Source organism: Rhagoletis pomonella, unplaced genomic scaffold, assembly GCF_013731165.1.
Source record: "Rhagoletis pomonella isolate Grant_MI unplaced genomic scaffold, Rhpom_1.0 Rhpom_scaffold_00275, whole genome shotgun sequence".
Classification (NCBI taxonomy): Eukaryota; Metazoa; Arthropoda; class Insecta; order Diptera; family Tephritidae; genus Rhagoletis; species Rhagoletis pomonella.
The window spans coordinates 92,732-107,131 of NW_023458829.1; the positions used below are offsets into that span (position 1 = coordinate 92,732).

Here is a 14,400-nt window from a genome sequence, read left to right on the forward strand (position 1 = left end):
CCTAACGTCCTGAAATTTGACACAGCAATATATATTGTCAATACCGTGGTTATGGCGAAGAGTGGTAGATTTTGTAAAAGGGGGCGTTGAACCGCCCATACAAACTGAAATTCTCATATCGGTTATCTCTGGAACCGCTTATTATAAGGTAATGGAATTTTATACACCTACATTTATACACATATAAAATCGCAAGAATCATTCAATTGGGAACGATTTTCTCCCAGATTTTAAAATCGCATTAAATGATTGTTGTTTTGTGCAAAAGTTTTTAGAAGGATCAGTGTGTTTGCCTTCCGATAGATGCCGCAGGGATTGAGAAGTATCCTAAAAAATTATATTTATGATCAGATTTGTTTCACTTTTAGAACACATATTAGTAACGTAAAATTTGGTGTAACTTGGTGTCGTGTGATAACAAAATATTCGGCTTTGGCCCAGTCTTGACAAATCCCGTGTGAAACCGCCGTTAGAGAAGGAAATATTATCTTTTGTTGAAAAGCTTCAACCGTTAACGATTCTGATGAAAAAAGAAAGAGTTTATGTACATAGATGTTAGCAATTTAGTTTTTAACCTCCAAGAGGTTATCAGATGAATATAATCGAAAAACTTATTTACAGTCTGAATTGGTATGTGTTTGACATATTAGTCAGTGATGAACATCTCATCTATACATACAAATACATATGTATATTTTTGATAAATGGAAATCGAGGTTCCCTTTTTGGTCTAATTTCAAAAGCTACTGAAGAAATTTTGAGGAGACTTGGCATTGATCAATCCGGTATTAACGTTCATAATTCTATTTTAAGTTTTCCTGTAAAGTTGCTATAATTAATAGCTGGTGGACTTCAAAATAGTAATTCGCATAAAGGAGTTAGTATTGGTGACAGGTAAAATTCAAAAGTATATGAAAAAAGATGTCGAATTTCGACAACTGGGCGATACTAGTTTATTGAAATCCCGCAAAAAAGCTAACTAGAAGTTGGGTTATTTTAATCAATTGATAATTTTTTTCTGCTGGGATGCGCAAGCTGTTTTGCTAGGTACACACATACTGATACAAAAATATTGCGCTGGTATTGGAAGCTCTGCCAACGCTGTGCACCACTGATATATACCATTCAAAAGCATGAAGCCTATAAAATTTTTCTCATGGTTTCACACTGGATGAAAACTAGCAGAACAACAGCAGAACAGAGTGTGTATACGTATAGGTACGGTGACCATAAATATGGATTCAAAATGAAGGACAATTTTTCAAAAATATGCCTACATATACTTAGTATAAAAATATCAAAAGAGTATTTATGATTCTAAATTCTTAATACATTTTAAACTTAAAAAAACGAATCACGTTTTCTTCATCGATATTAATCTTTTTTACATGAATATTTATAAAAGTATAGTAAAACATATTATAATTACAATAGCTTATACGAAAAGTGAAAATCTTTAAAAGATTATTTTATAGGCAAATTTTGAGTCGTTCAAAACGAAAACAATAACTTTTTTTGTTTTTTGGTACTTTTCGCAGTAATTTGTCAAAAATCGACGTCATGAATCGACGTAAACGACGAGTTACAAAGGTATTCATGTGCCCTTTTCAAAAATATATAATTTGTGCAGATTGCGCTTCATAGCATCTACATTTCTAATACGATTTTCATTATCGTTGGATCAAAATTTACTGTAATGATATATCTTATTTATCGAATTTTTAAACTAATGAAAAAAAAAAATCAAATAAAGCTGCGTATTTAATTGAAACTCTCACTTTTTTCGACTTTGACGACAAAATGCAAATGGTCGCCTGTAGCACTAATAATTTTCATTGAAGTCGCCACAAGTTATATATTTTGGTAAGAGGCACATCAATACCCTTCGAGCTGTAAGTCGCTTACGTTGATTCGGAGATTTTTTCATGAGATATTGAAGAAAAGCTACGAAAAGTACCAAAAAAACGCATTTTTGAAAAAATCCATCCATTGTCCGATAATTTTAAAATAACGAATAAAATGCGGGACAAATGCAGGACACTTGGAAAAAATCAGTACATTTTCAGGTTTTTTAGGTTTGAAAAACTACGCAGGACCGACCTTTGGAAAACAGTACGGTCCTGCAAAAAACAGAACGGATGGTCACCGTACGTATAGGATGTTTCAATGTATTTGCAACTTTCGCGCTTGAAAGTTGCGTAGCGTCATTTTCGTAGTTGCGCAAGAGTTAGGTTAGGTTAGGTTAGGTTGAAGTGGCTGCTAGGCCCAGAGGGCGCCAGCACACTTAGGCCCGATCAGGGCCCATTGTGATACCACATGGATCCAAAGAAAACCCCTATTCCTTAAACCAGTTTGTGGAGTCTGCAAACCTTAGCAACTGCCGTATTCCAAACTTAGCAGTCGCGCTTAGATCGTCTAGAAGACCTATACCTAGGAATTTCTGTCTTTTCCTGCCCAGTGCTGGGCAATCGCAGAGTAAGTGCCTTATTGATTCAGGCTCTTCTTCGTCGTGGCAGCTCCTGCAGTAGTCGTTGTGACTAACCCCGAGGCGTTCTGCGTGCCTTCCTATCAAAATATGTCCTGTGAGCAGACCAATGGCCAGTGACATATCGCCTTTGTTGAGAGCGAGAATTTCTCTCGATCTCCGTACATCCCATTTTGGCCATGTAAGCTTCGTTGTATTACAGTTTTCAGTGCGCTCCCATCTGGAGGCCGCTTCTTCAAGGAAGTTCTCCCTTAGTAAGAGCTTGCAGGAAGCGAGTGGCATACCCACCCTCTTCCAGGCTGGTGAAAGTGGAGAGGAAGTACCCGCCCTTGCAAGCTCGTCTGCTTTCACATTTCCTGGTATGTTACTGTGCCCCGGTACCCATACCAGGTGCAAAGCGAACTGCTCTGCCATCACGTTAAGTGATTTGCGGCAGTTGGCAACTGTTTCCGAATTTATAGTGACAGAGTCAAGCGCCATAAGGGCCGCCTGACTGTCTGAGTATATATATATTTCCATAGTGGCGATAACAGCTAGTTTTAGGCTGTCAACGGCTTCTTGTATGGCTGCCAATTCGGCTTGAAAGACACTACAGTGGTCAGGTAGTCGGAATGATCTTTTTATTCCCAATTTCTCCGAGTAGACGCCTCCTCCTACCCTATTTTCTAGTTTGGAGCCGTCCATGTAGAATCTTATGGCATCTCTAGACCCCGGAACTCCTTCGAGCCATGATTCCCTGCTAGGTAGCGTTACGCTATAACCTTTAGTGAAAGTGAGCCTTGGTACACAGTAGTCCTTTGTACTCGGCAGTTGTCGGTTTCTCAGAATTGTAGTGTGACCACAGCGAGCCACTTTCCAGCTTTTAAGCCCCTGTAGTCTTAGGGCTGCAAACGCAGCGTATTGTCGTCCCATAATATCTATGGGTATGATGTTGAGGATCGTGTTCATTGCCATAGTAGGTGTTGTGCGGAGAGCACCACTAATGCAGATCAGGGCCGTTCTCTCCACTTTTTGTAATTTAATAATGTTTACTTTCTTCTCCAGCACTGGCCACCATACCACTACCCCGTACAGAAGTATGGGCCTCACCACGACGGTGTATATCCAGTGCACTAGCTTCGGGGTTAAACCCCATTTTTGGTCGATTGCTCTCCTGCAGCTGTATAGGGCAACCGTGGCCTTCCGCACCCGCTCTTCGGTGTTTTGAATCCAGCTTAATTTTCTATCTAGGACTATCCCCAGGTATTTAGCGGATTCGCTTAATTTTAGTGTGGTCTGTGCCAGCCTTGGTGTTATCAATGGGGGGATTTTGTACCTTCTTGTGAACAGTACAAGTTCTGTCTTGCTTGGGTTTACCCCTAGCCCGTTATTTTTTGTCCAACTCTCGACTTCCTTCAGTTTTACCTGCATAATGTCACATAGAGTCTGTGGAAATTTCCCACTTACTGTTAGTGCAAGATCATCCGCATACGCAATAACCTTACAGCCACCCCCCTCCATGCCACACAGCAGTGAGTTTACCGCTGCGACCCATAATAGAGGGGATAGGACTCCCCCTTGCGGGGTGCCCCTCTCTACGAACCTGGTCAACGATACCCCCGCCAGCTCCGCCCGGACCACCCTGCATCTCAGCATTTGGTTTACGAGCGCAACTAAGCGCGAGTCGATGCCCAGGCCCGCCAGTGCTGCCGTTATCGCGCCCGGCATGATGTTGTTAAAGGCGCCCTCTATATCCAGGAAGGCTGCTAGCGTATATTCTTTGATGTCTAGTGATCTCTCTATATACGACACTATTTCATGAAGCGCCGTTTCTGTAGATCTACCTTTCGTATAAGCATGTTGTGTGGTAGAGAGTCTGTCACCAACCGACTCTCTGATACGGACCTCCACCAGTCTCTCCATAACCTTCAGTTGAAATGACGACAAGGTGATGGGCCTGAAATCCTTTGGATTATTGTGAGACACCTTCCCTGCCTTGGGGATGAACACCACTCTTGATTCCCTCCACTTTCTAGGGATATGGTTAAGAGCTAATACTCCCTTAATTATAGCGTGTAGCCACGCTGAGCTTAGCTGAAGTGTTTGCTGCAGCTGTATGGGGGCAATGCCATCCGGACCTACTGATTTATAGGGCTTAAATGTCCCAATAGACCAGATGACCTTTTCCCTAGTGAGGAAATCTCCAGTGACCGAAAGATCTCCAGTTAGATGTGGCTGTACCGGCATGCTATCCGTGGCACCCGGGAAGTGTGTGCAAAGAAGCAGATCCAGTGATTCCTCCTCGGTCTCTGTCCAGGAGCCGTCAGGTCTTTGCAAGCATCCTGGGGCTTTCTGGGCAGTACCTGAGAGTATCTTTCTGAGCCTGCCTGCCTCTGAGATAGACTCCACCCCATTGCAGAAGTCTTTCCATGAGGTTCTTTTCGACCTTCTTAGGAGCTTCTTGTACTCCCGTAACGTTGTCTTGTAGGTCTCCCAATGACCCTCACTACCAGACGCAGTAGCCTGATTGAAGGTTTTCCTGCAGTTCTTGCGTGAAATCCTGATTTCTTCATTCCACCAGGGTGGCTTTTTCCTACCCCGGTGCTGCTTTTTGGGGCATGCAATGTCTATTGCCTTACTGCAGGCCCCCGTAAAATGGTCGACAAGATATTCCAGCTCCTCTAGGTTTGCTGGAGTAGCCGGCTCTCTATCTTGTGGCAAAAGCCTATCCAGCTCTTTCCGATACCTATGCCAGTTGGCATTTCGCAAGTTTCTAGTTAGAGGAGCCTTGGGCGTTTCCCCTAATACCTCGAATTGGATATATCGGTGGTCGGAAAAGGAGTGCTCCTCAAGCACCTTCCACTTCCCGACCAGACATTCCGCATTCTCAGAGATAAGGGTAACGTCCAGAACTTCCCTTCGGAATTTTGTAATAAAAGTGGGATCATTCCCCCTATTCGCAATAACAAGCTGAGAACTAAGTATGAAATTAAAAAGTGACTCACCCCGTTCGTTATCATCGGAGCTGCCCCAGGTGTGATGGTGGGCATTCGCGTCACCTCCCAAAATTAGCGCCTCTCTCGTGCTGGCCACTAGGTCTTTAATGCAGGTAGTTGGCACCTCCTTGTCATGCGCCAGGTACATGGATGCCATCTTAATTGGTCGTCCGTTTGCACTTAGACTGACCGCTGTTGTGTCCTCGTCGCTAAATTGTGGAAGAAAGAGACACTTTAGTGTGATACTTATCAATATGCACGTCCTTGGTTTCCCCGTTGAGGCTCCACTTACCAGTCTGTAGCCCGGCGCTTTCAGCCCACAAATGTTTTGTCCCACCACCCAAGGTTCTTGGATTAGGACGATGTCGGCTGCCCCTTTAGCTGTTAGACGGAGCAGCAGTGCAGCTGAAGCTGCTTTACAGTGGTGAAGGTTAATCTGCAGTACCTTCACCATCTTGGCCGTTATCGCCCACGTCGCCTATTAGGGTGGAGTTGACCGCGTCTTCCGACATCTCGATCAGCTCCTCCTCCGTATAAAGCCGAAGCATGCGGCCGACCCCCAGCGAAGACGTCGATGAGGCATAACCCCCGGTCAGGTCGTCCATCGGATCAACCTGCTCGGATTCTTCCTCCATCTCCACGTCGCTGTTGGCCTCTTCCGGCTCTACCTCCGCGATCAGGTTCTTCGCTGCGTTTACGTCGTTGCTGTAGACCTTAATTTTGGCCATGTCACAGCCGTAACGTATGACCCCGCTCTTTTGCTCCAACAACTCTATGGAGTCCTTATTTAGAAGCAGGACAACCTGCATCGTCGCTTTACCGCTTTCGTTGATTTTGACCACCTTCCAATTATCGGTAGGTAGCTCCGGGTTATAGAGCCTTATGGTTTGGAGGATCCTTTCTGGCTCCGCTGGCTTGCAAGGCAACCATGCTCTCGCTCTCGGTCGCACCGGTAGGTCCTTGAAGTCGACCGCCCTGAGCTTCGCACCAGGGTAGACTTCTCCAATACCTGCGACTGTTTTCTTGTAGATCTCCGCTGATCTAGCATCCTCGCATGCTATAACGCGGATATTATTTTGGAACCACCCCGCTCCCTTGCAGGTTGGCGGAGGTCCCGGATTCTCCAACATAATGTTGATAGCAATGTCGGCCATCGCGGCCTTAACCCACTTCCATTGCTGCCTCAGGGTGAGGCTGTCTTCATTGCTCTCATCGATGACGCCGAGCAGGATCTGCTCCTTGGCTACTTCAGCAAAAGAAGGCCCCTGCGTTCTGACCCTCTTTGCGTATTGGTTGGGCGTATTTTCCCCCGATCTATTGCGCTTACTGGAGGGCGCCTGCGGCTGCTTCTCCTCCGGCTTGCGGTAGTCGGGCAGGACTGCCTTGGCCCAGTCGATTTCTGTGAGGATCTCCTTCACATGCTCTTCTTTCGCCTTGCTACACAGGTCAGGCGTTGCGGTGAACCTTTGCAGGATTCGAGCAGCCAGCTTCCTCTGCCGATAGCCCGCTGCAGCTGGTTCTGGCCTCTGGTCAGGCCTCGTGAAGGCCGTGAAGAGTTAGAACTGCCACTTTAATGCGGGGTAGAAACTGGAACAACTTTTTGAGAAACTTTACCTCACCGCACTGCCTCTCTTGCCTACAAACAGAGTTGTGCTGGTGGCAGAAATGTTCCAGTGTAATACCGACCAAACGGATGAGCGAAAGTTACTAGTACTACTTAAGTGTTCATACCTGCCAACCCGATAGGTAGGCCTCACAGTACTGTGCGAACGGGCAAAAATAAAAAATTTTGTCGTCCCAAATGTAGACGTAATTGGTATTGTTGAAAGATAATTTATCCATTATCGAGGTTCCGGTCCCAAATTTTGGATAAAGTGAATAATACACAGAAAAAAGTCCTTGAAGTTGACGTATTTTAAACCAAATATTTTAATCTGAGCCACATCGCACAGTGGTTCGGATCGCAAATCTAGCTGGACGAAACTATTTAAACAATACCACGTTGATGGATCTTTACACCACTTCTTACCTAGGGGATTTTTGGGTCGCTGATTACGAATCTGAAGTCACTTATCAAAAATTCAAAATGGCGGATCCAATATGGCGGACAAAAATTAAAAAAAAATCGGTAGATTTCTATGTAACTGGGTATCTGGGGGTTTTCTGGGTTGCTGATTACGAATCTAAAGTCATTTACTTAATTTACTTCGGAACGACCATTTTCATCAGATATTTCTTTCAATTTACTAATCACATAATCACGGTCACCTTGTTGTCTTTTAGAAGTTTCAGCAACACTTCTCCAAATGTCAAACAACTCACTTCTAAAGATTTTCTTTACCATGACTAAAATTTAAGATCACAGCAAGAAACACAAATAAATTGCAACAAAAAAATTGTAACAGCGCTTAAAAATTTGCACGCCTGTTGTATAATTTTTTAATTTCAGAAAGCAGAAAATTCGCGAGTTACTAATTTTTTTAACTCTTACATAACCAAAGATTTTATAACTCCAAGTATTTTTCTGTTTTAACACACAACCCCTCCCCCTCCTTTTCCCGGTGGATCCACCACTGATCTTATATTTATATTCCGATACATTCCTGTTAATAATTAATTTTGAATTTTGAGATTTGACATACTGTCACTAAAATGTAAATATCTAAGACAATTGGTTAGACTTGGTTATCGAACTTACCCTCTGCATTTGCGAAGGTGTAAAGAATAATATGCAAGTGGTTTTATAACGGTCTTCGGCGGCCTTTACTTTTCCTACTCTTTAATTTATCTTTTTAATTAACGACGATTTTTCAGAATAAATTTGCTATACCATTGTGGACATAAATTGCGTTATGACCTCTGAATCTATAGCAGAATAAGTGTAATTTTTTGTTTATAAAGCCAATTTGCAATTATGCAAATATCTGTGAGTGCAATTAGCAATCTTTTAAGTTAAATTTCAGCTTTTAAAATAGAGTTCTCAAATAGGCGGCGTTGACTTACCTTTTTTTGTTTGTTTTCATATGTTAATGCTTTAATAAATGCAATTTCTATTTGAATGTATTGTCAGGAATGTATTCCAAGTACCATTAAGTATTTTAAAAACCAAAAAATTTTGACTTTCGTCCAGCTAGATCTGCTATCCGAACCACTGTGCATCGGTTTTAGGCTTTACAAGGATAAAATTGTCAAAAATACAACTTATGAGATATTAAGTTAAATTTGTAATTTTTCCGTTTAAATTGTGCTTAAGATAACTGCAAGAAATTAATTTATTAAACAATTTGAATTCTGTAGTTTAGACTCGCTATAATTTAAATGCAAATTCATTTTATTGAAAATACAAATATTACTAAAGTAAAAAGAGCAAATCTAAAAATTATGTAAAATCATGTTTTTTTATTCCATAAGTCAAAAGAATGGTCTGTTATCCGTTGAAAAATAAAATAAGAATATGCCACTTTTTTGTACTTTGCGAATGCAATTTTGGCAGATGCATCAAATCATTTTTTTATATTTTGTTAATGCTATCAGATCTGCGCCAATCGTTCGATTTTCAAAAATGGGAAAGCACATTAAAGGCCTTGTCCTATAAATGTGTAATAAAGGTCTAATTTTTTAAAAAGAGTTACCACCTGTTAACAAATTTAATTCAAATTATTTAATAAGTTAAATGAATCATTAAAAGATGGTTATCAATCGAAATGGGTTTTGAAAGGGTTGATTTCTTAACTAGATGTAGGAGGGTTGCCACCTGTTTAAAAAATAAAATTCCATTTTAATTTAGGGAATTAGGTGACTGAAATATGTATCATCATTACGGTGACCATAAATATAGATTCAAAATGAAGGACAATTTTTCAAAAATACGCCTACATATATTTACGTAGTACAAAAATATCAAGAGTATTTATGATTCTAAATTCTTAATACATTTTAAACTTTAAAAACGAATCACCTTTTCTTCAATCCATTTTTACATGAATTTTTATAAAAGTATAGTAAAACATATTATAATTACAATAGCTTACACGAAAAGTGAAAATCTTTAGAAGATTATTTTATAGGCAAATTTTGAGTCGTTCAAAACGAAAACAATACACTTTTTTTTGTTTTTTGATACTTTTTGAAGTTATTTGTCAAAAATCGACGTCATGAATCGACGTAAACGACGAGTTACAAAGGTATTTATGTGCCCTTTACAAAAATATATAATTTGTGCAGATTGCGCTTCATGGCATCTACATTTCTAATCCGATTTTCATTATCTTTGGCTCAAAATGTACTGAGATTTGTTCATGAGATATTGAAGAAAAGCTACGAAAAGTAACAAAAAACACTTTTTTGAAAAAATCCATCCATTGTCCGATAATTTTAAAACAACGAATAAAATGCGGGACAAATGCAGGACACTTGGAAAAAATCAGTACATTTGCCGGTTTTTTAGGTTTGAAAAACTACGCAGGACCGACCTTTGAAAAACAGTACGGTCCTGCAAAAAACAGAACGGATGGTCACCGTAATCATCATACATATGAGAGTCAGACGAACGAGGTTTAAGGTCATAGCTTGCAAATATTTTTAAGAGGGTCGCCACCTGTTTGCAAGTCGAATTTAATTAAATTTTACAAAATTTGTATACACACAATATTAAAATATTTATATCAAACGAAGGGTTACGGCATTGTTTTTGTTATTTTATTACAATATGTAAATACTAGACATGTGCGCAATACGCTTAAAAATGTACAACATTGCCTTCGTGTCAAACGCGTGTATTGATTTTCGTTGTCTTTGAAGTTAAGCGTACAGCGAATACAGAGAATCCAGAAACAGCTATGCACAAAACCATTGTGCACTGTTGCATAAAGACAATAGTGTAAAGAGTACAATGAAAATACTGTTCACTTCATAATGTACACAGTGTCATTTGCGCTAGCAACCGCCGCAATACGCACAAGCAAAATCACAAATATACGCAAGACAAGGCACAAATACGATACCAAATACAAAGCTACAGCCCGCCACAAAAAAAATATTATTCTTTGTTTTTGAAAAGCACTGAATAAGTTACAGAAGCAGCAGGACCCGCGGAATGAACACGTATACGGGTCATTCCATCTCACATCACCCAGGCCGAAGGAAAGTGAATTTAAGTTTGCGATAAAACTCACAGGGATTGTTCCTTGAACAATTTAAGGAGGCACGTATTTTGTCTTTTTGTTTGCAAAAAAGCAAGGATTTTAACGCTTGTTTTTTAAATACAGATATTGATCTACTGAATCGATCTAGTAAACCAAACATCAGTAATTGTTAATTAATAATTATTTATTGTTAATAAACCAAAACAAATTTTTCAAATTGCCATATCTTTTTTTTTTTCTCAAACTAAACTAAACTATATATATATATGTATAAACTATTTTCAGTACGAGTATCAATATGCTAAAATTCGTCGTTTTCGAACTATGATTTTTTTTTTCTGAAAATGCACTTATATGATGCTAGCAGATTTTCGTGTCAGTTGAGGGCACAAAAATTGTTGCCCATTATGATAAAGTATCCTTGCTGGACATTTTTTGAGGTCACCCGATCAGAGTCAAAAGTTTTTCCCAATTGGGCCCCAATTTTGGTCGAAATAACAAGCGATTTGCCCAATCTACCGAAAATTTCCCCAACCAGTGCTCAAAATTTACTCTAACAGGTCTATTCTGCGCTGGTAATAAAAACTTTGTAACCGGTAAATAAAGTTCCTGTCAATTTTTAAACCCTTTTCGCATTCTGTGTACTCTTGTAACCGGTAATTTTTGTTTCCATCTCATAAGCTGGTAACAAAGTATTGCCCCGTGAAATATGCAATGCCAGAGTTTGCACAATTCTTCATAGCTGAATTGCTGAATATTTTAACTGCATTACCAACGTACCTAGAATCGCGGTGACAAGAACTGGTAACATTTTTTGGTAATAAAATTTTCCGGTTACAAAATCATCGGTAACGTGCAGAATAGACTTGTAAGTGAACATGCATACGCAATTAAATTTTTTTTTATCGAAAAAATCACACATACACATCAAAATTTCCTATGAAAAAAAAATTAATTTTTTTCATGAAAAATTTTCCACGTACAAATTTTTTGATACAAAGAACTAGTTTTTGAAAATATGCCATCTAAAAAAAAATGAGAAAAATTACAATGGTAGCTCCGAGTATTGTGCTATATTTAGGTATAGTATTATGGGGTGCACTCTATAATAATTTGAGTTATGAATTTTTTTACACCGAAGTTGAGTAAAATGAGTAGATTACAAGTGTACACAGTCACCAAAATTTAATGGGCTATAAAACTGCATATTTTTTTAAAATGTGTACACTTGTAGTATACCTTTGCAAAAGCGAAATAAAGTCAACAAATATTTGGAAATAAAGTCATTGACGCTATTTCCTCATTCAAATGGAAATAGCGTCAACAATGCTTAAAGTACGATGCGAAAAACCAAACGCAAAACGCAGCTGGAATACGAGAAATATTTGAAGAAAGAGTGTAGAAATGACCCAGAACTTGCAAAACAAGTTTCGTTTCCACAACAATAAAGCGAACACTATTAAATTGAAGAAACAGTCCATGTCCAAAAACCCCGGAGGAACACTGAAAGAGTTCTGTGTTTTAAATTAGCATATTTTGAACGAATTTGGAATGTCTAAGCTGGAAAAGAAACTAACCTTTCTAAAAGGAATTTTCTTACACGGTATTCATGTCTCCGCCAGCAATTTGTGACATCATTTAAAAGCAGCTAAGGGAGAACGACGACACTAAGTATTTATTAGATGGCACATTCAACAAGCCAATTTGCCAAAATGCGGGTATAAACAATTACACTATGCGACAGTCAAAATCGGGATGGGATGAAACCAACGGGAAATGTTATATCGGTCAAAAACAAGTTATACGTGGCCCGGCGTTTCGCTGGGTCACGTCTAGGAATCGAAACTTAAAAAATTAAAAAAAAAAACGTTATATTAACAGATTAAAGGAATTGTAATTTTTAATTTTTTTAAATTTGTTTGAGCAAAATCGGACTAGTGGTTCTCGAGTTATGTCAAAAAAAGAACACCAAAGGTGAAAATTTCCCCTATATGATAGTTACTAACTTCAAATCGATATATCTCGATTCCTAGACGTGACCCAGGGAAACGCCGGGACACGTATAACTTCCTTTTTACCGATATAACTTCCCCCGGTAGTTTAAACCCTTCCCGATCACTGACCCCTACCATTTGTCTCACAGTGTTATTGATTATTTAATATCGGAACCGAGATCATGTAAGTTAATTGATTTGGTTTCACAAACTTTTGAAACACAAATATGCTTTTTTACTTCCAATCTTCCAATAACTTACAAATATAAAAATGTGAAATATCGAGGGCTTAAATTCATTAATACCCTCTATCTGCAATTCGCACAAAACTAATTTGTGATTTTAGAAACCATCTAGGACTTATTACCTGTCATCACTAATATATTACTTCTGATTCCAATCTCATCTTTTGGAAAGGTGTGCAGATAGAGGGTATTATTGAATATAAGCCTTCAATATGTAAAATATATAAAAATTTTATTTCAACGTAATAAAAATAAATAAATCTACCTGCGTTACAGTACGGTGGGAAAGGGAAAGAGGGGAGGAGAGGAGGGGCCCGGCGTAGCGTGACGTGTTGTGGCGCGCCGGTCGCGCGGAGTACGCGGACACGGGCCGCCGGTAAGCTAAGCAAATTGAATGTTTGAATGAGCAATAATGTCAATGGATTTTATTTCGCTTTTGAAAAGGTAATAATGTCAATTGACTTTATTTTGCACCAGGGTGGGAAATAAAGTCAATTGACCTTATTTCCGTTGATCTTATTCCCTGTCACCTTTACTATATGGGTCTAGGTCTTTCATTCTGCTTTGGAATTATTACGCCCCCAAAAAAAGCCGAGACACGCAAACTTAATTTTGGGTCATAGATTGCGGATCTGTACACTATTTTTCTAGATCAAGTAATTTTCCACGATATTTTCATTATGCGTTTTCATTGCGAATCAAACTTTATAGCCCAGTAAATTTGTATCAAATTGGTACGAAGAAACAAAACTTTATACTAGGGAACTTTTGATGCAGTTTACTTCTATTTGACACGTATATCATGCATTCACGGTCTTGCCCCTAAATTTCATAGGGAACAATCCGCCATCTTGCATTTTAGTTCTTTTTTGGTTTTTGCGATTTCAAGCTTATTTTGCATTTCTCGTAAAAAACGGTTGCATTAAAATTTTTAGAGAATTTAATTTCCCACATTTTGTACATATAGGCAGGGTGGGCAAAAACTCGGGAGTTCGAGCGAGCAAACTCCTACTCAATGCCTCGCAGGCAACGAGGCGCTCGCAGCTCGTACTCGTGGCAGCAATGGGGCGAGGCACGAGAAGTTTGGCTTGCTCAGCAAACGAGCGAGCGCTGCTTGTTTGCTTGCGCCCCTATTAAACGAGCCAGTCTGTTGTGTGTTGCCTCGCTCGCAGTGCGAGGCGAGTAGCTGTCTCACGGTGGGCCTGAACCAACTTTAAATAATTTTTTATTGCTAATTTGGGTTATTTATGTTATAAGTAATGTGTAAAAATTTTAGAGCCCATAACTTGTCGAGCCGTTTAAAAAAAAAACTCATTTTAAATAAAAATTATTCCTTTTCCTTTAAAAATTTCATACATACATATTGGACTGCGGATTTAAGCATTACATTGGCCCTTTTTAAAAATTGTAATGTGAAGGAAACACTATTAAGGCTACAACACTCGTTATTTAATTTTTCTATATAATACATAATTTGTTTAAAAAATGCACGATTTTTTATTTACTAGTATCGCCCAGTTGTCGGAATTCGACATCTTTTTTCATACAATTTTGAAT

At 39.3% G+C, this 14,400-nt stretch overlaps 1 protein-coding gene across 1 annotated transcript; it reads right to left on the reverse strand.

Annotated features, from left to right (window-relative positions):
- Nucleotides 1–5,443: 5,443 nt before the first annotated feature.
- On the reverse strand, nt 5,444–6,838 carry LOC118750516. Its single transcript, XM_036485234.1, has 2 exons — nt 5,753–6,838; nt 5,444–5,669 (listed from the first exon to the last, which is right to left on the reverse strand). Exon 1 carries the CDS (start codon nt 6,612–6,614, stop codon nt 5,892–5,894), a length of 723 nt encoding a protein of 240 aa, XP_036341127.1. The 5' UTR covers nt 6,615–6,838; the 3' UTR covers nt 5,444–5,669; nt 5,753–5,891.
- Nucleotides 6,839–14,400: the final 7,562 nt, after the last annotated feature.